This window comes from Cetorhinus maximus, chromosome 4 (genome assembly GCF_964194155.1).
Source record: "Cetorhinus maximus chromosome 4, sCetMax3.hap1.1, whole genome shotgun sequence".
Lineage (NCBI taxonomy): Eukaryota > Metazoa > Chordata > Chondrichthyes > Lamniformes > Cetorhinidae > Cetorhinus > Cetorhinus maximus.
The window spans coordinates 107486964-107509347 of NC_135882.1; the positions used below are offsets into that span (position 1 = coordinate 107486964).

Here is a 22384-nt window from a genome sequence, read left to right on the forward strand (position 1 = left end):
CTGTTCTGCTTTATACTATTTCCAGGCAGTGAATATCTCCCGTGTCTTGGCGCTCAGAAATGGGCATTGTCCGTAAGATGGAGTCTGACGAAAACACTTCACAATTTAATCACAATTCCCTCTGAGTTGTAATCTACTGTTTTCACAAGTTATTCCAATGTTCTATTGGTTTTGCCGATTACTGCTCTACATTGGTTTGACGTTTGGAACATCGACTCTACTATGTTTTCAACTTCTTTTGATCCATTAAGCCATATATTAAGCTATATGATTTTAGTCCGAGTTTCCTGGGTAGATGTGTACATTTTGTGCGCTCAATGTCTTCATGGGAGGTATTATTGAACAACTTCCCCAATCAATTGATTTAATTTGTTTGAAATCAGTTATTTTAATGTTATGTACCTCACTCCCGACCTTTGATGTATCTGGATCCCAGAACATCTTAAACTTTATCAGTGTGGGGTTGTTGGCACCCAGGGATGCCACCTTTTGTACTTTGGATCGTTTATAAATACCAGGTCCTGATCATCACTACCACTCATAGTTTTTCTAACACCCTAAGCCATGAAGCCGTTCTGCATTTACCAGCTGACCCTAGAAAGATTAGTGCTTCCCAATTTATTTTAGGTGATTAAGTCACCTGTGAAACTATCTTTCAAGTTTTTCACATTTTCATCCAATCTATTCATAAAGTAAACTTCCTTTTTTCTTATACTCAACTAGAAGCCTATAGGAAACCTTTAGTTTTAATTAAAGGTTTTTATGATAGACATGTCTACACAGAGTAGTCTATTTTGTATACAAGTTTCTCTGACATAAGGGGCCACACCAGTTCATTTTCTGTATGTTCTATCTTATATCCTTATTATTCTTTTCTTGGGATGTCAGTGCCACTGGCAAGCTCAGCATTTATTGCCCATCCCTAATTGCCCTTGGGATGGTGGTGGTCAGCTACTTTCTTGAGCTGCTGCAGTCCATGTATTGTTTTAGGTGCACCCACAGTGCTGTTATGGATGGAGTACCAGGATTTTGACCCAGCAACAGTGAAGGAACAATGACATAATTCCAAGTCAGGATGGTGTGTGGCTTGGAGGGAAATTTGCAGGTGGTGGTGTTTCATGAGTCTGCTGCCCTTGTCCTTCTAGGTGATCACGGTCCCAGGTTTGGAAGGTGCTGCAGTGCATCTTGTATATAGTTGATATTGCTGCGTTAGTGATAGAGAGAGTGTGTATTTAAGTTGGTAGATGAGTGCCAATCAAGTGGATTGCTTTGTCCTGGATGGTGTTGAGCTTCTTGAGTGTTGTTGAACTGCACTCATCCAGACAAGTGGAGAGTATTCCATTGTATGCCTGACTTCTGCCTTGTATTTGTGGACAGGCTTGTGGGGAGGGGGTCAGGAAGTGAGTTACTCTCCACAGAATTCACAGCCTCTGACCTGCTTTTGCAGTGACAGTATTTATATGACTGGTCCAGCAAAACTTCTAGTTAATGATATACCCCCACCAATATCTTAATATTAATTTTCCTCCTTGCCTGCTTCCCAATGTTTGCCTTTTCCTGGTCACAGGTTCAGGTACATGCCTGTGATTTACTGTATCTATTCCCATCTTCTCATTATGTTTGACTCTACATTGAGTATCATCTGAGATCCTGCCTTTTCCCACATGTACCTAGTTTAAATCAATCTTGATTTTTGCTTTAGTGCTATTCATAAATGTTGTTGGAATCATATCTCTCAAGACTGAATTTTTCTTTTACAAAATGGAAGGACTTTGCATTACCTGTACATTTGGATGCTGACCTGGAATTTTTTAAAAAGGTTATAAGTTCACCTTGGAGCTGTCAGCAAGCAGGCCTCTTTCAAGAAATCACCTGACCTTTATGATACTTGAGGAAGACCTGGTTGTTTGTTTTGAACTGCAATCAGTTTAGTTGATGGGGAGAAAAAAAGTGAAGAAAAGCAAAGGTTGGTAACTTACTGGAAATCACATGGCAGAGGGAGGGAAAAAAATAGGTTTTGAACCTGCAGGTTTTGAAGGCAGCCCTGTTGAGGAAAAAGCTCAGGAAGGAAGGCTACCCTAATTAGCTCTCTTTCTCTCTCTACCTTGCCTAAAAGAGCATGTGGCTATCAACCTGTAGCCAGAGAACCCTCGTCTGAGTGTAACTGGTCTGCATTTGGACCTGCGAATCTGAGACCAGTTAGTGGTCTCACTTCCATACGTTGACCAAGACCGGGAAAAGGGAACTCCAAGTTGACAGCATCGTGACCCTGTGCACTTTATCCTTTACTTTATAACGCTCATCCTCCCAAGCCCATCTCTGCAGAGAGGACTCTATCTCTTTGTCCTTTGTTTGTCTGCGTGTGTGTGTGTGTGTGTGTGTGTGTGCCGGGGAATTCTTTAGGAAGAGATAGATGGTTAAACTTCCTGATTATAATTATGTGTTAACCAGTACTTGCAACTTGTTAAAAGATGTTTTGCTTTATAATAAACAATCGTTCTGAATTTGTTGAAAGAAGCCTGGTTGAAGACTCTTTTATTCTGGGCATCAGTAGGAGAAATAGACGATTGGCTATTTTGGTGAGAAAATTAAACATTTAAATAAATGGTAAGGCCCGCAGAGTAGTGGGGCTAGACCATATGTGCACTCCTCCCATCCCCATCATAACTATGTCTTTGTTCCTACTTTGTTTAGCTCCAGCCTGTCCCTCCTTTATCTGTCTTCATTATTTTGAAGAAATTGTTATGATCCTGTGTAGACCAACAAGAATAAACAGGCAAATGGTGGCCAATGTATATTATAAGTTACACATTAAAGAGCAGATTCAACAAAGATAGATCTCAAGAATTTACTAGGCAGTCCACACAGCATATGTGGCAACAATTCCAATCACAAAGTCTTTCAAGACACTGATCTTCTTCAGGTGGAATTCTAAATCTTTTTCTTCAAGGATTTAGACAATGATTCTCATCCGACAGCAGCTTCCATTCAACCCAAGTTCAATCGGCACAGTCTTCACCAAAATAGCACACCTCTCCAGAACCTTTTCAGCTTTGCTCATGATGGTCTTGGTATGGATCTACCAGGACCACCTTTAACCAAACCTTAAGTGACAACCTTGTGCATTGTATGACAGGTTCTGATTGTTCAATCACTTTAAATAACAGAAACAGCTGCTACAACCTAATATGTGCCTGTTGCCAGCCTTCAGTTTCACCTCTTTTCAGTTGTGTCACAACTTCTTCTCTTCAGCAGACCCAAAAAAACCCTTAGTCACGTTGGGCCTGTTTTCACCCCAGCCCTCGGGTCATGTCGGCCCATTTTACGACCTATTGGAGGTTGGGCTAACATCCCTGACCTGCTGAGCATGTGCACAGCATCCAACAGCAGCATGCTGCCCCAGGTCCACTCCCCACCAACTGTGGACCCCATCACAATATCCCCAGTATTCATGAACACAACATTGTCATTCATACATTATTGATTCATAACCTGAGCTTTCTTGATGAATCCCTCTTTTTTCCGTGAAACTGAAAGAATGCAACACAGCCTTAAAAACAGCATCTTTGGGCTTGGAAGCAATCCACGAGTAAGTGACTTTTAAGAATCCTACATTAATGCTTTTTGTATCCTTTAACCCATCAACCTACTCAAGTCCCTCCAAACTAAGCTAATAAGGAATTCACATGGGTCAAGTTCCTGCTTGCCAAAACTTGTCTTCCCACTCCATTTACTTAAATCTTAGATATAAATTACAAAGAACCAAGGCTTAAGGATACTCAAACATGCACATGTGTACTGATGTGCTCTGGAGCATTGCAGACTTGTATGTCTTGAATACTGCACGGAGGATGGACTCAATTCCAATCTTCAATTGCCATGCATTCAAGAGAGCATTGGATGATTATTTAAATAGAAACAATGTGCAGGGTTACAGGAAAAAGGCAGGAGATTGGCACTAAGTTAAATGATCAGAGAGCCGGTGCAGACATGATGGGCCAAATGGCTTCCTTCTACACCATAACAATTCTGTGATTCTGTTCAGCATGTTATCTTAACACCATATTGACCCTAAAGAAAAGGAAAATGAAGACCATTTCCTGGGTATCCTAAGCACAGCTTTGAGCCCTTCTTATATAAGCAGCATCTACCAACAATCCCTCATATGGCAAGATGAAATTCATAAGTTACCATAAAGTGTATGAGTGTTATTACCTTCCTCCTGATCACAGCACGGACACATAATGAGCCATAACTTCCGAGTTCCCCAGCATCGAATTTGGGGGATGGGTGCGCTGGGGAATTCCCTTTGGAAGTTCCCAGGTAAGGGCTTGCACAGCAATTGCCCAGAAGAGCAAACTTCCTCTGGGCAATTGCCCTGCTCAGGGAACCATCCAAAAATGCAATTTAAATCGCAAACTTCAGGTGGTTCTGACTGCATCAGTAGTTACCCAGAAAATGTTAGAAAAATTAAAACCTCTTCTAAATTCTGGGTGATTATTGTAAATTATTGTGGGGGAGACCGACTCCCCCACAAGCCATCCCCAGCCCCCCACCCCAGGAGACTCACCCCACTCACCGACAACCCACCCCAAGGGACTCACGCCAGCCCCCCAGGGGAGTGCCCCCACCCCTCCCGACCCCACCTAGGATTTTCTCCACTGGTACGGAACACCTCCCACTCCCCGCAGGCCCAACATGACCTAATTCCCCTCGACCTGACCTGACCTGACCCCACCCCACAGACCCCCCTGACTCAACCCGAGATCCAACCTCACACCTTGAGGACTAACCCGACTCGAGATCTGACCCCCCTCCCAAGGCCTGACTTCCCCAGCCTTTGATCCACCCTGACCTCCGATCCCCCCAACCCCCAAAACTTTTCGACTTACTTTAGACACTCATCTGGGCTGTCAAGGGCATTTAAATTTCAACGAGACCTTTAACTTACCTGGTTTACGGCAGCTAGTGGCTTAAGAAAGGGGGCATGTCCTCCTTCACTTCGACTTCGAGTTGGACTTCGATGCTGGGCCTCAGAGACGAGCTGCACTGGCTGGATCTCACCTGCCCAGAGTCAGTAGGTCAGGTGAGACAGGATTGGAAGAAAAATCATTTAAGTAATTGGACATAGAGTGGCAATCTGATGCTGATAGCCACTCCAAGGAAGTTACAACCCAACATGTCCCATTGATTGGTGGTTACACCAGTTGTAGGGGTTGAGGCTGCTTGGCTTTCTACAATGCAATCATGATAGGTACCATACCCTTGATGTGTGACCATGTGTAGCCATGCTATTGATGGTGCAGCATTTGACTTATACTGTAGTGGATATTACACCGTGTGCCTTGCAGTGTACTCAATGTTGTTGCATGGTTCACTTGCTGCAGCAGATATTATAATGTAAGTCAATAGCAATAGACATTGCACCACATGTTTCACTGCATTAGATATTCCCTCTTTGCCCTCACACTGATGCAAATACTGCAACACAACTCTCAGTACAGTGCATATGGCACCATTTTATTGTATTTTGAAGAGAACACAAAGTTAGCATACAGGTACAGCAAGCAATTAGGAAAGCAAATAGCATGTTGTCACTTGAGAACAGCAGGAAAGAGCAAGAGAGGAGCAGGGCTTAAAACAGCATATGAGCAAGCGAGGCATCACTCAGTGGGAAACAAAGAGAGAGGAGAGGGGCTTAAAATGGCACAGGAGAGAGTGAGACTTCACATCAGTGCGGTGGGTAAGAGCGAGAGAGGAACAGGGCTTAAAAAAGCGTAAGAGCAAGTGAGACATCATCCAGTGGGGAACAGCGGGAGGGGAGTGGGGCTTAAAACAGCACAGGAGAGAGCAAGACTTCACTCAGTGATAGCAGAGTGGGGCTTAAAACAGCGCAGGACTGAAAAGAAAAATCTTCAGGAAAAGAAAAATCAAGGTGTGATATCATCGGGATGCAGGTAGGTGATTGGCTGTTGAGTATTTCCTATTTATCTTAGCTAAACTAGGGAATAAAGTGGTGAGTCATATCTTTCCTTTTTTTAAAGCAAGGTTTATTAATATGAGTAAGTTGTATAGGGGTTATCAGTATTAGTAAGGTTTATTAGTATTGGTAAAAATTTATTATCAGTAGTAAGGTTTAGTTGCAGCAGCAAGGCTGTTAACTAACAGATGGAGGAATAGCAAGACTGCTCCAACCACTAGAGTGCACATCCTGTGCTATGTGAGAAGTCCAGTACACTCTCTGTGTCCTCTGTGACCATTTGTGCAGGAAGTGCCGTCCGTTGCAGCAGCTGAGCTCCTGGTTTCGAAACTTGAGCAGCAGCTGGTATCACTGCGGTACATCCATGAGGTTGAGAGCTTTGTGGATAGCATGTATAAAGATGTGGTCACCCCACAGCTGAAGAATATGCAGGGAGAGAGAGACAGTCAAGTAGAAACAGGCAGGTGGTGCGGGAGTCCCCTGAGTGTATTTCACTTTCCAACTGGTATTCAGTTCTGAATGCTCATGAAAGTGATGGTTCATCTGGGCAGTGCAGCTAGAGCCAAGTCCATGGCAACGTGGGTGGATCAGCTGTACAGGGGGATGGATACAAGGAAGCCTGGAAGAGCACTAATGTTAGGTGATTTACTAGTTAGGGGAATACATGGGCATTTCTGCAGCTGCAGGCGTGAATCCAGGATGGTGTGTTGCCTCCCTGTTGCCAGGGTCAAGGATGTCATTGGGTGGCTGCAGAGCACCCTGAGGGGGAGGGATGAACAGCCAGCAGTCATGGTCCACATCGGTACCAATGACATAGGCAGAGAGGGATGTGGTCCTACAGTCATAGTTTAGGGAGCTATGTAGGAAATTAGCAAACAGGACCTTAAAAGTAGTAATCTCCGGATTATACTCAGTACCATGCGGAAGTGAGTATAGAAATAGGAGGATAAAGCAGAGGAATGCATGGCTAGAAAGATGGTGCAAGAGGGAGGGCTTTAGATTCTTGGGGCATTGGGACAAGCTCTGGGGGAGATGGGACCTGTTCAAGCCAGATGGGTTGCAGTTAAATAAGGCCAGGACTGAATTCCTCGTGGGAATTCCTTTGCTAATGCTATTGGGGAGAGTTTAACCTAACTTGGCAGGGGTGGGGGAACCAGGAGCTAATATCAGTGAGGAATACTAAGGAACGCAGAATACTGGGAGAGATAGGTCGCACTAGATTTGGTAATACTAAGTTATTAGATGGGGCCAGAGTAAGCAAGAAAGTTATAAAGTCTAAGTCAGGATTAATGTGCAGATATGCAAATACTCAGATTGTGGTTAATGAGATTGGTGATTTACAGATACAGATTGACATGTGGAAATATGATGTTGTGGTTATAACAGAGACCTGGCTCAAAGAAGGGCAGGACTGTGTACTAAATATTCATGGATACAGGGTGTTCAGGAAAGATTGAGAAGGAAGAGAAGGGAGAGCTCCCTAGATGACAAAAGGGATAGAGATTAAGATGAAGAAAAAAAAGTGTCCTAATGACTGATGTCATGGGGATTACACAATGGAAAACCAGGCTGAATATAGAAGGTTCAGAGGGGAAGTGAAAAAGCAAATAAAAGAAGCGAAGAGGGAGTATGAAAAGAGACTGGCAGCTAACATAAAAGGAAATCCCAAAGTCTTCTATAGATTTATAAATAGACAAATATGGGTAGTAAAAGGAAGAGCAGTATGATTCGGGACCAAAAAGGTGATATACATATAGAGGTGGGGGAATGGCTGAGATACTAACTGAACCTGTCTTCACGAAGGAAGAAGATGCTACCTAGACCATGGTGAAAGAGGAGGTAACTAATGCACTAAAAGTATTTAAATTTGTTAAGGAAGAGTATTAGATTGGCCGTCTGTACTTAAAGTTGATAAAGCACCAGGACTAGATGAGATGCATCCAAGGATACTGAGAGGAGTGAGAATGGAAACTGCAGAGGCATAGGCCATAATTTCCAGTCTTCATTGGGCTTGGGGGTAGTAGCAGAGGACTAGAGAGTTGCAAATATTACACCCTTGTTCAAAAATGGGTGTAAAAATAAGCTCAGCAACTACATGCCAGTCAGTTTAACTTCAATTGTAGGGAAACTTCCAGAAACAATAATTTGGGACAAAATTAATAGTCTCGTGGATGAATGTAGATTAATTAAGGAAAGCTGCACAAGAACAGCAGGTGCATGTGAACACAACCACCTGCAAGTTCCCTTCCAAGTCACACACCATCCTGACTTGGAAATATATCACTGTTCCTTCACTATCACTGGGTAAAAACCCTGGAACTCCCTCCCAAACAGCACTGTGGCTGTACCTACACCACGGGGGCTGCAGCAGTTCAAGAAGGCAGCTCACCACTACCTTCTCAAGGGATGGGCAATAAATGCCGGCCCAGCCAGCGATACCTACACCCTGTGAAAGAACAAAAAAAAATAAGGGAAAATCATATTTAACTAACTTGCTGGAGATTTTTGATGAGGTAACAGAGAGGTTTGATGATGGTAATGCTATTGATGTGATGCACATGGACTTTCAAAAGGCATTTGATACAGGGTAACACAACAGAATTGTGAATAAAGTTATAGCTTGTGGAATACAAGGGACAGTAGCAACATGGATACAAAATTGGCTGAGTGACAGGAAAGAGAGAGTAATGGTTAATGCATGTTTTTGGGCTGGAGGAAAGTTTGTAGTGAAATTTCCTAGGAGTCAGTGCTGGGGCCCTTGCTCTTCCTGACATATATTTATGACCTAAACCTCAAAATTTGCGGATGATACAAAACTTTGAAACACTGTGAACTGTCAGGAGGATAGTGTAGAGCTGCAAAGGACACAGACAAGTTGGTAGAATGGACAGACAAGTGGCAGATGAAGTTCAATCCAGAGAAATGTGTAGTGATTCATTTTGGTAGGAAGAACATGGAGAGATAATATAAAAGGAAGCGTACAACTCTAAAGGGAGTGCAGGAGCAAAGGGACCTGGGTATAGGTGTGCATTAGTCATTGTAGGTGGCAGGGCAGGTTGAGAGATTGGTTAATAAAGCTTACAATATCCAAAGTTTTCTTAACAGGGGCATTGAGAAGAAGAGCAAGAACGTTATGTTGAACTTGTATAAGACACTAGTTAGACCTCAGCTGGAGTATTGGGTCCAGTTTTGGGCACCACATTTTAGGAAGGATGTGAAGGCATTGGAGAAAGTGCAGAAAAGGTTTATGAGAATGGTTCCAGGGAGAGAAACTCCAGTTATGAAGATAGATTGGAAAAACTGGGACTGTTTTCCTCGGAGAAGAGAAGGCTGAGAAGAGATTTGATAGAGGTATTCAAAATCATGAGGGGTCTGGACATAGTAGATAGGGAGAAACTATTCCCACTAGTGAGAGGATCGAGAAGGAGAGTGCACAGATTTAAAATAATTGCAAAAGAAGCAAAAGCAATGTGAGGAAAATCTTTTTCATGCAGCAAGTGGTTAAAGTCTGGAGTGCGCAGCCTGAGAGTATGGTGGAGGCAGGTTCAATTGAGGCGTTCAAGAGGGAATTAGACTTTTATCTGAAAAGGAAGAATGTGTAGTGTTATGGAGAGAAGGCAGGGGAATGGCACGAGGTGAATTCAGAGAGTTGATTCAGACATGATGGGTCGAATGGCCTCCTTCGGTGCTGTAACTACTCTTTGATGGTGACCTTTATTGCTTAGGTATTGGAGTACAAGAATAAAAAAGTCTTGCTACAATTGACTGTGTCTGGAATACCACGTGCAATTTTGGTCTCATATTTAAGGATCGATCTACTTGCATTGGGAGCAGTACAGCGAAGGTTCACTAGATTGGCCCCTGGGATGAGAAGTTTGTCCTGTTATGAGAGGCTGAGTAAATTGGGTCTGTAGGGTAACAGTGGCATAGTGGTAATGTCACTGGACTATTAATTCAGAGGCCCAGGCAAATGTCTTGGGGACACAGTCCCTCCACGGCAACTATTTAAATTCAATTAATTAATAAATCTAGGATTGAAAGCTAGTCTCAGTTGAAACTATCACTGATTGTCATAAAACCCCATCTGGTTCACTAACATCATTTAGGGAAGGAAATCCTTACCTGATCTGGTCCTGGCCTTGATGTGACTCCCGGCCCACAGCAATGTGGTTGACTCTTACCTGCCCTCTGAAATGCCTAGCAGCCGCTCAGTTGTACAAAACTGCTACAGATAAGTCTAAAAGGAACAAAATTAGACAGACCACCTGTCACTGATTTAGGCACCAGAAATGACAACAGCACACCCCTCCCTGTTGATCCTCCTTACTAACATTTGGGGGCTTACCCCAAAATTGGGAGAGCTGTCCCACAGACTAATCAAGCAACAGCTTGACATAGTCCTACTGACAGAATCAGACACCTTCCTTGGGTAAGTCCTGCCTCAGGCAGACCCAGCAGAGGTGGCAGGCACAGTAGTAAAAAATTGGGAGGGAGTTGCCCTGGGGGGTCCTCAAAGTTGACTCTAGACCCCATGATGTTTCATGGCATCAGGTCAAACATAGGCAAGGAAACCTCTTGAGGATTATCACCTACCGCCTCCTTCAGCTGATGAATCAGTACTCTTCCATGTTGAACACTACTTGGGAGAAGCAGATGTGGCAAAAGCACAGAATGCATTCCGTCTCAGGGACTTCAGTGTCCATCACAAGATTGGCTTGGTAGCACCGAGCTAGCCAAGTCCTAAAGGACATAACTGCTAGACTGGGCCTGTGGCAGGTGATGAGGGAACCCACAAGAAGGAAAAATCTGCTTGACCTTATCCTCCTCACCAAACTACCTGTTGCATCTGTCCATGACAGTATTGGGGCACCACACAGTCCTTGTAAAGACGATGTCCCGTCTTCACATTGAGGATACCCTCCATTGGGTTGTGTGCACTATTACTGTGCTAAATGGGATAGATTCAGAACAGATCTAGCAGCTCAAAACTGGGCATCCGTGAGATGTTGTGGACCATCAGCAGCACAATCTGTAATTCAACGCAATCTGTAATCTCATGGCCCAGCATATCCCTCACTTTGCCATTACTATCAAGCCAAGGGATAAACCCTCACTTCAATGAAGAGTGCAGGAGGGTGTGCCAGGAGCAGCACCAGGAATACCTAAAAATGTGGTGTCAACCTGGTGAAACTACAATGCAGGACTACTAGCAAGCCAAACAGTGGAAAAAGCATCAGATGGAGCTAGTGATCCCGCAACCTACAGATAAAATCTAAGCTCTACAGTCCTGCCACATCTAGCCGGGAATGATGGCGAATGATTGATGGCGGTGGACGATTAAACAACCAACCAGAGGAAGAGGGTCCACAAATAACTCCATCCTCAATGGGGAAAATAGCACATCAGTGCAAAAGACAAGGCTGAAGCATTTGCAACCATCTTCAGCCAGAAATGCCGAGTGGATGATCTATCTCATCCTCCTCCTGAGGTCCCCAGAATCACAGATGTCAATCTTAAGCCAATTCGATTTACTCCACATGATATCAAGAAATGGTTGAAGGAATTAGATGGCTATGGGCCCAACAGCAATAGCACTGAAGACTTGTGCCCCAGAATTAGCTGCGCACATGGCCAAGTTGTTCCAGTACAGGTTCAACACTGGCATCTACCTGACAATGTGGAAAATTGCTCAGCTATGTCCTGCCCACAAAACCAGGACAAATCCAATTCAGCAATTACCCCCCCATCACCTTACTCTCGATTATCATCATCAAAGTGATGGAAGATGTTGTCAACAGTGCTATCAAGTAGCACTTACACAGCAATAACCTCCTCACTGATGCGTGGTTTGGGTTCCATGTGGCTCCAGACCTCATTACAGCCTTGCTTCAAAGATGAACAAAAGGGCTGAACTTAAGAGGGGAGTGACAATGACTGCCCTTGGCATCAAGGCGGCATTTGACCAAGTGTGATATTAAGGAGCGCTAGAAAAATTGAAGCCAATGGGAATTGGGAAAAAATCTCCACTGGTTGGAGTTATACCTAGCACAGAGGAAGATAGTTGTGGTTTTTGGGGGCCAATCATCTCAGCCCCAGGACATCACTGCAGGATTTCCTCAGGGTGGTGTCCTAGGCCCAACCACCTCCAGCTGCTTCATCAATGACCTTCCCTCCATCATAAGGTCAGAAGTGGAGATGTTCGCTGATGATTGTACATGTTCAGTAATTCGCAACTCCTAAGATACTGTAGCATTCGGTGTCCATCTGCAGCAAGACCTGGACAACATTCGTACTTGGGCTGACAAGTAGCAAGTAATGTTTGCACTACACAAATGCCAGGCAATGACCATCTCCAACAAGAGAGAATCTAACCCTCTCCCCTTGACGTTAAATGGCATTACCATCACTGAATCCCCCACTATCAACCTGGGGCTTACGCCATTGACCAGAAACTGAACTGGACCAGCCATATAAATACTGTGGCTACAAGAGCAGTTCAGATACTAGAAATTCTAAGGTGAATAACTCACCTCCTGACTCCCCAAAGGCTGTCCACCATCTACGAGGCACAAATCAGGAATGTGAAGGAATACTCCCCACTTGCCTGGATGAGTGCAGCTCCAATGACAGTCAAGAAGCCTGACACCATCCAGGACAAAGCAGTCCACTTGATTGGCTCCCCATCCATCACCTTAAACATGTGCTCCCTCCTCCAGCAACATGTAGTGGCAGCAGTTTGTACTACATATAAGATGCACTGCAGCAACTCACCAATGTTTCTTTGACAACACCTTCCAAACCCGCTACCTCGACCACCTAGAAGGACAAGGGTAGCAGATGCATGGGAACATCACTTCTTGCAAATTCCCCTCCAAGCCACACACCATCCTGATTTGGAAGTATATTGTCATTCCTTCACTGTTACTGGACCAAAATCCTGGAACTTACTTCCTAGAGCACTGTGGGTGTACCTACACCACATGTACTGCAGCAGTTCAAGGCGGCAACTCACCACCACCATCTCAGGAGAAGTAGGGATGAACAACAAATGTTGGCCTTGCCAGTGATGCCCGCATCCCATGAAAGGATAAAAAAAAATTTCTGGAGCTTAAAAGAATGGTGTCCTCAATTGATAAATTGAAGATTATGAAAGGACATAGTTACGGAGACGTTGTTTCCTCTGGCTGGGGACTCTAGAACACTGGGACGAAGTTTCAGGATAAGGAGTTGTTCCTTTGGGATCGAGATGAGGCAAATTTCTTCAAACAAAGGATTGTTCATCTTTGAAATTCTCTACCCCAGATGGCTGTGGATGCGCCATATTTTTGAGGTTGAGCCGGACAGATTTTTAGTCTTTCAGGAAATCAAGGAGTACAGGAAGCGGGCAGGAAAGTGGAGCTGAAGCCCAAGATTAGCCATGATTGTATTGAATGGTGGAGCAGGCTCAGTAGGCCGTATGGTCTTCTCCTGCTCCTATTTCTTATGCCCTTAGTAGATATTACATTGTGACTCACATTGTCGTGAATATACCACGTCTTAATGCAGTGCATGTTGCACCATGTGATTTACTATACACAGTATTGCACCTGTTGACTAACTGCAGTTGATATTAGGGTGAATTTCTTCATAATCCTTAGAAAATGATGCAAATGCCGTTTATGTTGTTTCTCTCTACGTTCAGCAGATCTTCTGATAATATTACAGCCAAGCAGGAGAACCTTCAAGGAAATCCCTGGTGACTGTTTAACACCTGCAATAAATAATGCACCATCTGTCTCATGTTGCAAAACATATTTACAAACTGAGCAAATATTGCACTGTGCACCTCACACTGAAATAGATATTACAATATATGAATTACACTGCAATCAATATGCCACATATATTGCAGCATGTGACTCCATATGAGGTAGATATTGCATATTACTCGCAGTGCAGTATTTAAGTGACATACTATAAATGATGCAGCATGTGAGTCACTATGTAAACCCACACTTGCTGCATGTGGTCTAAATTGCAATTGATGAGGCACCATATGTCTTTGCTTGCAGTACATAGTGCCCATCAGCACACATTCCTCTATATGCCTCACGCTGCAGTCTATATCTCTGCAGGTTTCTCACATTTCAGCGGACATTTTGTGGTCATCATGTGACCCACAATATTCAACATTTGCTTCCCACTGCAATAGCATCACATATCTCTGTTCCAACCTCAACTCAACACCTGAAATCCTCCTCTGTGCTTTTGTTATTCAAGTTTCAACAATTCTTCCCACGTTGCACCCTCTGTAAGCTTGAGCTCGTCTAAAATTCTGCTGCTCGCATCTTGGAACAAACCAAGTCCCACTCAGCCATCACCCCTGTGTTGATTGACCAATATTGACTCCCTGTCTGGCAATGCCTTGATTTTAAATTTCTTATCCTCATTTTTGAAACCCTCCTTGCCCCTACAACCCTCTCCAGCCCTACAAGTTTCCAACATATCTGCACTCCTCCAATTCTGGCCTTTTGCATATCTCTGATATTCATCGTTCTATCATTGGCATCGGTCCCTTCTTGTGCCTAGGACCTAAGCCAGGCTGAGGCAAGCTATGACCTGTGAAACATTTCCGGCCCCTGGGAGCTCTCAATCCAGGCCACAGGAGCTCTCAGTCTGGCCTGTGGCTGCAACAGGGAAAACACACAAGATGTGCCGGCGAACACAGTGTATGCTGAGCGCACATGTGAAACTGCTCCTGGAACCCGGTCAATCAATGTCAGGAGTTGTGAAAGTAAAATTCTGGTCAACCAAATGCCCTCCAGCTAATTTCAAGCTGACCAATGATTGGAGACCAGAGGCAGGTTTTTCTTGGAGAGTGCAACCACCATGTTAAAGGGGTGAGCACCTTTGGAGCAGCAGTGAAAGCAGCACAAGTGTAAGATTTTGATAATACTACTAATTTTTAGGGTTGTATGTTGGTCTGAAGTAACGTTTGTGGATTTTGTCTTGACTACTTTTTAAACAGTTCAGTTTGAATTTCTGCTAGTGGGACAATTTGTGCTTTGTGAGAAACTGGTGTTGATGATATAATTACTTTAAAGGTACCATAAAGTCTGGATTCAAGGAATTGTATTTGTTTTAATCACACTGTTCAAATGAGGGCTTCTTTGTCAGTTTTGAAGAAACAACCAAAAGGTTTGAGCTCAGCAGCTTAAATTTATGATGACATCTTATCTTTAAACAAAACCATGTATTATTAGGTTTAATTGATTAACCATATCTGTAGGACAGAACATCTGTATTCACAGAAAACATTTATTTCCTGACATTATGGTAGGAAGTGTTATTAATATCTGTTCTTAATGGCTTTAGTGTCAGTTGGACTTGGGTTAAAATGTGTTGATGTGAATTGTTTATGATAGGTTGTATTATTGATAAGGATGTAACATTGTCTGCACAACTGCTCTATATCTACAAGGATGTGTCATTTATTCACAATGGAATGTACCTTTGGGGGCCCAGGAAATAAGATATATTTGTCTTCAGTCTACATGACTCAAGTTATGGAAGTTGGGTGACACCGGATGACCCCTCACCCTAAGCCAATGAAATAGGTTAATTTGGACTATTTCCAAAATAAGGGATGAGGAAGAGTCAGAAGTAAAGATAAAAGTTGGAAAATCAAAGTCTTCATTGGCACAGTTTTACCATGGCTTCTGTGGTATAATTCTTCTGAGACACAGTTCAACGTATCATCACTTCAGAGACAGAAGAAGAAAGGCATTGCTGTGTTGGCAGCACCCAAGGAATCCTGGGACCTTGAGGGATAGGAACCTTCCATGTTGTCTTCACTGTGTTTTGTTAAGTATGTGTAAAATCATACTTAATAAATACTACTTGGTTATTATACTAGTTATTCGTACTTTGTTAGGTCAGGCATGATTGAGGACCCCATTGTTAAAACTTAGATATTTTAAGTAAAAGGGTTTTAAACCTCAAAGCCCCTAAATTTCCACCAGGTAAGAGAACATTTAAGATTACTTACTAGATTACTGCAATTTTGATTTGCTTTTTAGTTTTATAAGCATATACATTGTAATTTCAAAACTCCATTTATTTTACACTTAGGTTTTCACACTCTTCATAAAAAGTCAAGTTGACTCTTATATAGTTTTGTTTCCACCGTTTTTCTAATTCCCTCAATTAAGTGACTGATTCCAGCACTGAGATTTTATTTCTGATGCCATGGGTGCTGGCAGACCAGGATTTGAGCGTGGGACCTTCATGTTTTGCACTGACGTAGTAATTCACCGAACAGTGCCTTAACCCACTAGAATGGATATATAACTTTATTAAAAAATCTTGCATTATTGTGTATGTCCTGTCAACCTTTTACATTATAAATTCCTATAGCCACGTTTATAATGAATGGTACCAGCAATATCGAATCTCAGTTAAATGGGGAGATGAGAAAAGCTGGCGTTGTTTTCCTTAGAGCAGGGAAAAAGGTAAATTTAATAGAGGTATTCAAAATCATGAAGGGTATGGATGAGGTATATAAGGGGTAACTGTTTCTGGTGGCAGGAGGTTTGGTAACAAGAGGACTCAGATTTAAGGTAATTGACAAAAGAACCAATGTGTAGAAGATTTGTAGACACAGCATAAACCTGGTCTACAGATCTGCTGGTTGGCAAGGGATTGAAATATTGAAACATAAATACTGCTATCTGCAACGAGTCCCAAGAAATGTATGACTGAAGGTCTCCGCAAGCAATCTCAGTTTAATATTTTCAGATTGGCATCTTAGCGATTAGTTGTTTATGCACTTCTGAAAATAATAGTTGAAAAAGCATCTTCTGTTCCTGCTGGAAGTGCAGCTAAGATTTGGATTTTTAAGAAAGATGATGGGTGCAATAGAATCTAAAGAGATTTCAGTTAGGGCATGTTGAACAGTTTGCAGACACACTTCATAGCACCTCTTGTAAAGTGCGCCATAGGGTTATTAAAACCCAGCTGCAAGAATGAGCGGTAGAGAATGGGTACAGATCACTGTGCTCCCCACAAGATATGGTGACTGCCTCTGAGATGCCTTTTAGTCTCTCTTTTTCTCTTGATGGTTCTTATAACACTATTTTTATTTATTCATTCATGGAATGTAAGTGTTGCTGGCAAGGCCAGTATTTGTTGCCCATCCCAAATTGTCCTTCAACTGAGTGGCTTACTAGACCATTTCATAGGGCAGCTAGGAGTCAACCACTTTGCTATGGGCCTGAAGTCTTATGTAGGCCAGACCAGATAAGGATGGCAAAGAACCAGATAGATTTTTACAAGGGATGATAGTTTCATGGTCATCATTAGAGAGACTGGCTTTTAATTCCAGATTTTTAAATTATTTGAATTTAAAATCCACCAGCTGCCATGGTGGAATTTGAACCCGTGTCCTTACAGCATTAGCCTGGGCCTCTGGATTACTGTCTACTGACATTACCACTATGCCATCATATTGCCCTAAATATATTGTAGACCATAGTAAAGCAGCATTTATGTTGGTAAGACAAAAACAAAACAGTGCAGATGTTGGAAATTTGAACTAAGAACAGAAAATGCTGAAGTACTCAGCAGTTTAGGCAGCATTTGGGGAGAGAGAAAGAGAATGGCACTGGACTTTGATGCCATTGTAAAGAGAGATGACCAACTGCATTGTTCACATTAAACCAAGGGGGCATGAAAAATGTGTGTTTGGTTTGGTTATTGTATGTAAATCATTGCTATGATGGTATAATAATCACAATAAAGGTTTTGTGATTATTTGTACCAAAATTTATCTTTTTATAAATGTTCGTTTCTTGAGCATTTATGGCTGGCCCTCATACAATTTCCAAACCTAGCTCTGGCTGAAAAGTTTGCCCACCCCTGTTCTAAGCACTGGAATTCCTTCCCTAAACCTTCTAGCACCTCTACCATTTTCTCCTTCTTAAGACACTGCTTAAAACTACCCCTTTGATCAAGCTTTTGGTCATCTGTCCTAATATCTCCCTTACAAGACTTGGTGACAAATTTGGTTTGATAACACTCCTGTACGCTCCTTGGGATGTTACTGCAAGTTGTTATTGTTCACAGGTTTTGCAAGTGTCTCAGTAATATTGTCTCAAATAGTAATCAATGAAAATGATGTATAGAGTAATGCCCAGTGAATCTTTGTGCACATCAAATTGAGGACTGCCCAGTTCAGAAACAGAATATTTTGCACATTTAACACCTCTTCAGATATTTGCTAAGATTGAGCACCCAGAAAGGAACATCACAGATATGCATAGAATAAATTAAACTGACCCAGTAAAATAACCTGCTGTTACAAAGATCAGTAGAGTTTGTTGGTTCATTGCATTTTATCTGAAAACCTACATGGTTACTGGTGTGTCATACATTCCAACCTTCAATTAATTATATTCAATTATAATCATGATTTTTCATCGCCATGAACTGAACAACAAATGTGGGTGCCAACACCTTCCATCTGTTTAAAGTTAAAATTGGGCACACATAAAAGATCCATGGATAAGTTTCCAATGAATAATTCACATTCACGCTTTTTATGTAGAAAACTTGATCAAACACAAAAAGGTCAGCAAGTTAGATCAGATTTTAATAGAAATCGAAAAGCTCCAATGTAAAATATCTCAGTGGAACTCAATCTGCCCTGGTAACAGTGGTTTCTCTATTATTTTCTGTAATTTGTGAACAGATTTACAAAAGGATCCCATATCAACTGTTGCATGTCTAGGGCTTTCAAATACTCTTTGCTAAGACTGTAAGTAACATATGTATATAATTAAAAATCTTTTATTACCTATATATAAAGTGACCTGTCTGCTATCTCCAACCTCCTATGTAAAATGGTTTGAGCCCAGTGTGTAGTGAGGACAGGTTGCATGAATTTGGTGTGAATTAATCATCTCATTTAGAGAGGATTTATAGATGTTGAAAATGAAAGATTCACAACAGTGGTCTTCTGAGGTTGAGTTAATTAGGCAGTGGTTTATTCTGAATCTGTACCTCACCAAGATAGATTAATGTTGACAGTGGGTGCAAACATGATGCAAACATTTATTGGTCTGATGATAACTCTCATTCTGAGTGGTAGAGAAAAAAATCTAAGGTGACTGTGACATTTTAACCCTTTGTTCTGGTGGTACATCCTATGATCTGAGCCATTCTCTTCAACGTTAGCATGACAATTTTTCTAGTGCACGTCAATTGTTGTCATTGGTGAAATAGACGAAGAGAATGCAGATTTACATTATACAGAAATAGATAAAAGTCAAACACCAGAACAGGCCATTCGGCCCAATCAAGCAACATTGAAGTTTACCCCCCATGCAAGCAAGTAGTTCTAATCACATTTTACTATCCTGTTCCCATATCCCTTCAGCCCCTTTGTTTCACCCATCCACCCAATTTTATGTTGAATCTTATAATTTCTGCCTGAACCATTAATCTTGGGAGTGAATTCCACATCCATACAACTCTCTTTGTGTGAAGAAGTTTCTCCTACCTAAGTCTGGATCTAGTTCTAAATCTCTTACATTTAATTTTCAACTATGGCCCTTCATTCTTGACCCCTCAGCTATTAGAAAGTTTGCCCTTTCTACCTTGCTCCATTCTTTCAGAATTATACACACTTCTATTATGTGACCTCATAATCTGCATTGTTCTGATGAAAAAAACACCAAATTTTCCCTCATTCAAAGCAGCATCCTAGTTAATCTACTTGATATTCTACCTGAAACTTCAATATCCTTCCTATGGTGAGTTCCCAATCTTTGCGTGGTATGTGACAAAGAGTAGCCAGATTATCTTCACACAGGAAAGAAAGAGTTATAATAAGGCATTTCCAACAGCCACTCATTACTCAAAGTAACTAGCCTACAGCAACATTGAAAGTGAACTGGTCTCAAGGCTACTTGTTCTACTTTCCTGATTGCAAGAGGTGTGGGCCTGAGAAGAAGTCGGGGATTAAGACAAGAAAGTCAAATAAACCTTGATGTTAATTTGGGGTGGGTATTGGTCTTATGGAGCTGAATGGGATGGCAAATCAGCCGGTCTCCTCGAAGCATGAGATCGAATGATTTTAACTCCGGGGCCTCATTAACATTAGTCGACACAGACTCCTACCTGAAGTGGTTCAGGTGGCTGATGAAAACCCATGAATTTGGTCCCTGGTAAAGGAAGGATTATGGTGGTGGGGGGAGGGGGGCATGGCGAGGGGAGAATTGGTCAACTCCGTGCTTGAGGAAGTTGGGAAATGCCTGAAGGTGCAGGGAGGGTATGTGATCAAAATATTCCTGTGGGGTCAGAAGTAGTACTTTGGCTCTTCCTGATGCGCAAAGAACCTTTAAAAAGTAAAACAAATTTCAATTATCAGTCGCCTGAGACCAGGATCTTGTCTAATACTAGCATTGGCTGGTGGACTCAAGATTGTGTGGCCTATAGTTGATCCATGGTTAAAATGGCTTCAGCATTCCAATGACATCATCAATACATGACTTTGCCGTTTAAGTGCACTTCAGTGGCAGGCAGCTTTCCTGTGCCTGAAATCAGGCAAGTTAAAATGTTGGGGGTGTTGGCTTTGGGGGAGGAGGTGGGAGTTTAAAATTTTCCCAGATTGTTTCCTCAAAAGGACCCACTGAAACATACTACACTAAATTTTAGAGATCATGTAACCACATTAAGTAGTCCCAAATTTTAAAGCATTCTTGAAGATTATCTCCCTCATCTTTTAGAAAATGCTTATACTTATGCATCCTGTAAACAATAAGTTTCTTGAAAATCGCGATCTTCCATGATATATGCGACCAAATAATCTACTATCTGTGGCTTAATTTTGCAAATGAAGCATCCAAACCTTTGGCTGAAAATACATTTTGTCGGTTCAGAGCAAATTTGGAATCTTTTAATTCTTAGTGCTGGCCTGGAAAACTAATTGTTCACTTAAAACTATAACTAGTGCTGGGAATGAAGTTTTCGATTACAGATGAACATGCAAGCCAGATTTATTTCCAAAGATACAACTTTTTGCAGGTACAGGAAAGAAAATTATCTTGAGAACAGCAGTTGAGTTTGTGTACAGAGGTACTGGTTACAGTAGTTCCTGAATTTTGTTTGAAACAAAAAGACAGACAAATAGCCTTGTTCACACTGCAGCTGAAATAGTGGCATTATCCCAGAATATTTATCATTCTAATTTCTTTATAATAAATGCAGATGTTCGACTGCAAATTAACCATGAAGATGAATTATTCATAGGATCAGATAGACCTAAATTGTAGCAACTTTTAAATGTAAAAAAACCCTGAGTTTGTAACTGGCTTTCCAGTTTTTTAAAATTGTTTATTGGTAACATTGAAAATGGTGAGAACACCTTAGGGAAATAACTAACAAATAACCCCTTTGAAGGGCAGTGGCCACTTCATTGCAGTGTGAATGGGGCACCTTGTCTTACTCTCACAAACAACTGCAGGTGCCCTACAGCTATAATAGACCATCAAGATGTTGTACCCATACATTTGAACAGTACACAAAGTGTTTCAAAAGTAACAGGAGGATAAGGAATTAACTGAGCATTAAGACTGAACTTTACAGCATTGTCATATCAGACTTGTAAAGAATACATGCCTTCATAATCACAACACTGATGTTATTTGTCAACTTTCCTTCTATTCTCCATTATTCTTGCAGCCAAAATCTGAGACATTTCTAACACCCAACCTTCATTGTACACCAGTTTTCACTTAACCATGCCAAGAAATGCAAATTTATCGTTTAGATTTTAACAAGGTTCCGATTAGAGATCAAACAGTACACCAATCTACTGATCAAGTGCCTTTTATTTTGTTCAAAGGTGCACACCGTCTCCTCTATAATACAAGTTTATTACTAACTTGAGTAATTTTACTGAAAGTAGTCATCAATCCCTTGGATATTTAAAAATTTGGCCAAGCAAGCTTTACAGAAAAATCTAGAAGCATTTTACTTTTGGGACAGTGCCAGAGTAATATTAAACCAGAATATTCAATGAGATCCTGTTGGCATGTATGGCTAGTTAGTCAATATTTACAATGATCTAACTCACTACATCTTACAATCTCTATTTTCTAAAATAAATTTAAAACATTGTGTGTTGAGCTGGATCCATGGCACGCACATGAACACTTGGCAAGCAGAACCAGGAAAGGGGCAGCTCCCTGCTTGAGTTTTCGTCGTGAAATTTTATATTCAAGTAGTAATCACCAGCATACAGGAATAGGAGAGCTCCACTACACACAAAATCTTCAGTGGATTTCACCTGAAAAAATAAAATAAAAATAGAATACCATTTAGCAGAAATGCCCATAGCACAAAACAGGAACCGTTTATCACCAG

General features: G+C 41.8%; 1 protein-coding gene across 2 annotated transcripts in view; it reads right to left on the minus strand.

The window, feature by feature from the left end:
- Window positions 1-20999: 20999 nt before the first annotated feature.
- Window positions 21000-22384, minus strand: part of trappc9 (trafficking protein particle complex subunit 9) — a 971003-nt gene continuing 969618 nt past the window's right edge. For both annotated transcript variants that reach the window (XM_078540606.1, XM_078540605.1), the window contains one exon: window positions 21000-22307. In XM_078540606.1, the coding sequence (XP_078396732.1) occupies window positions 22128-22307 (180 nt within the window). In that variant the 3' untranslated portion in view covers window positions 21000-22127. The remainder of the gene's footprint in view (window positions 22308-22384) is intronic.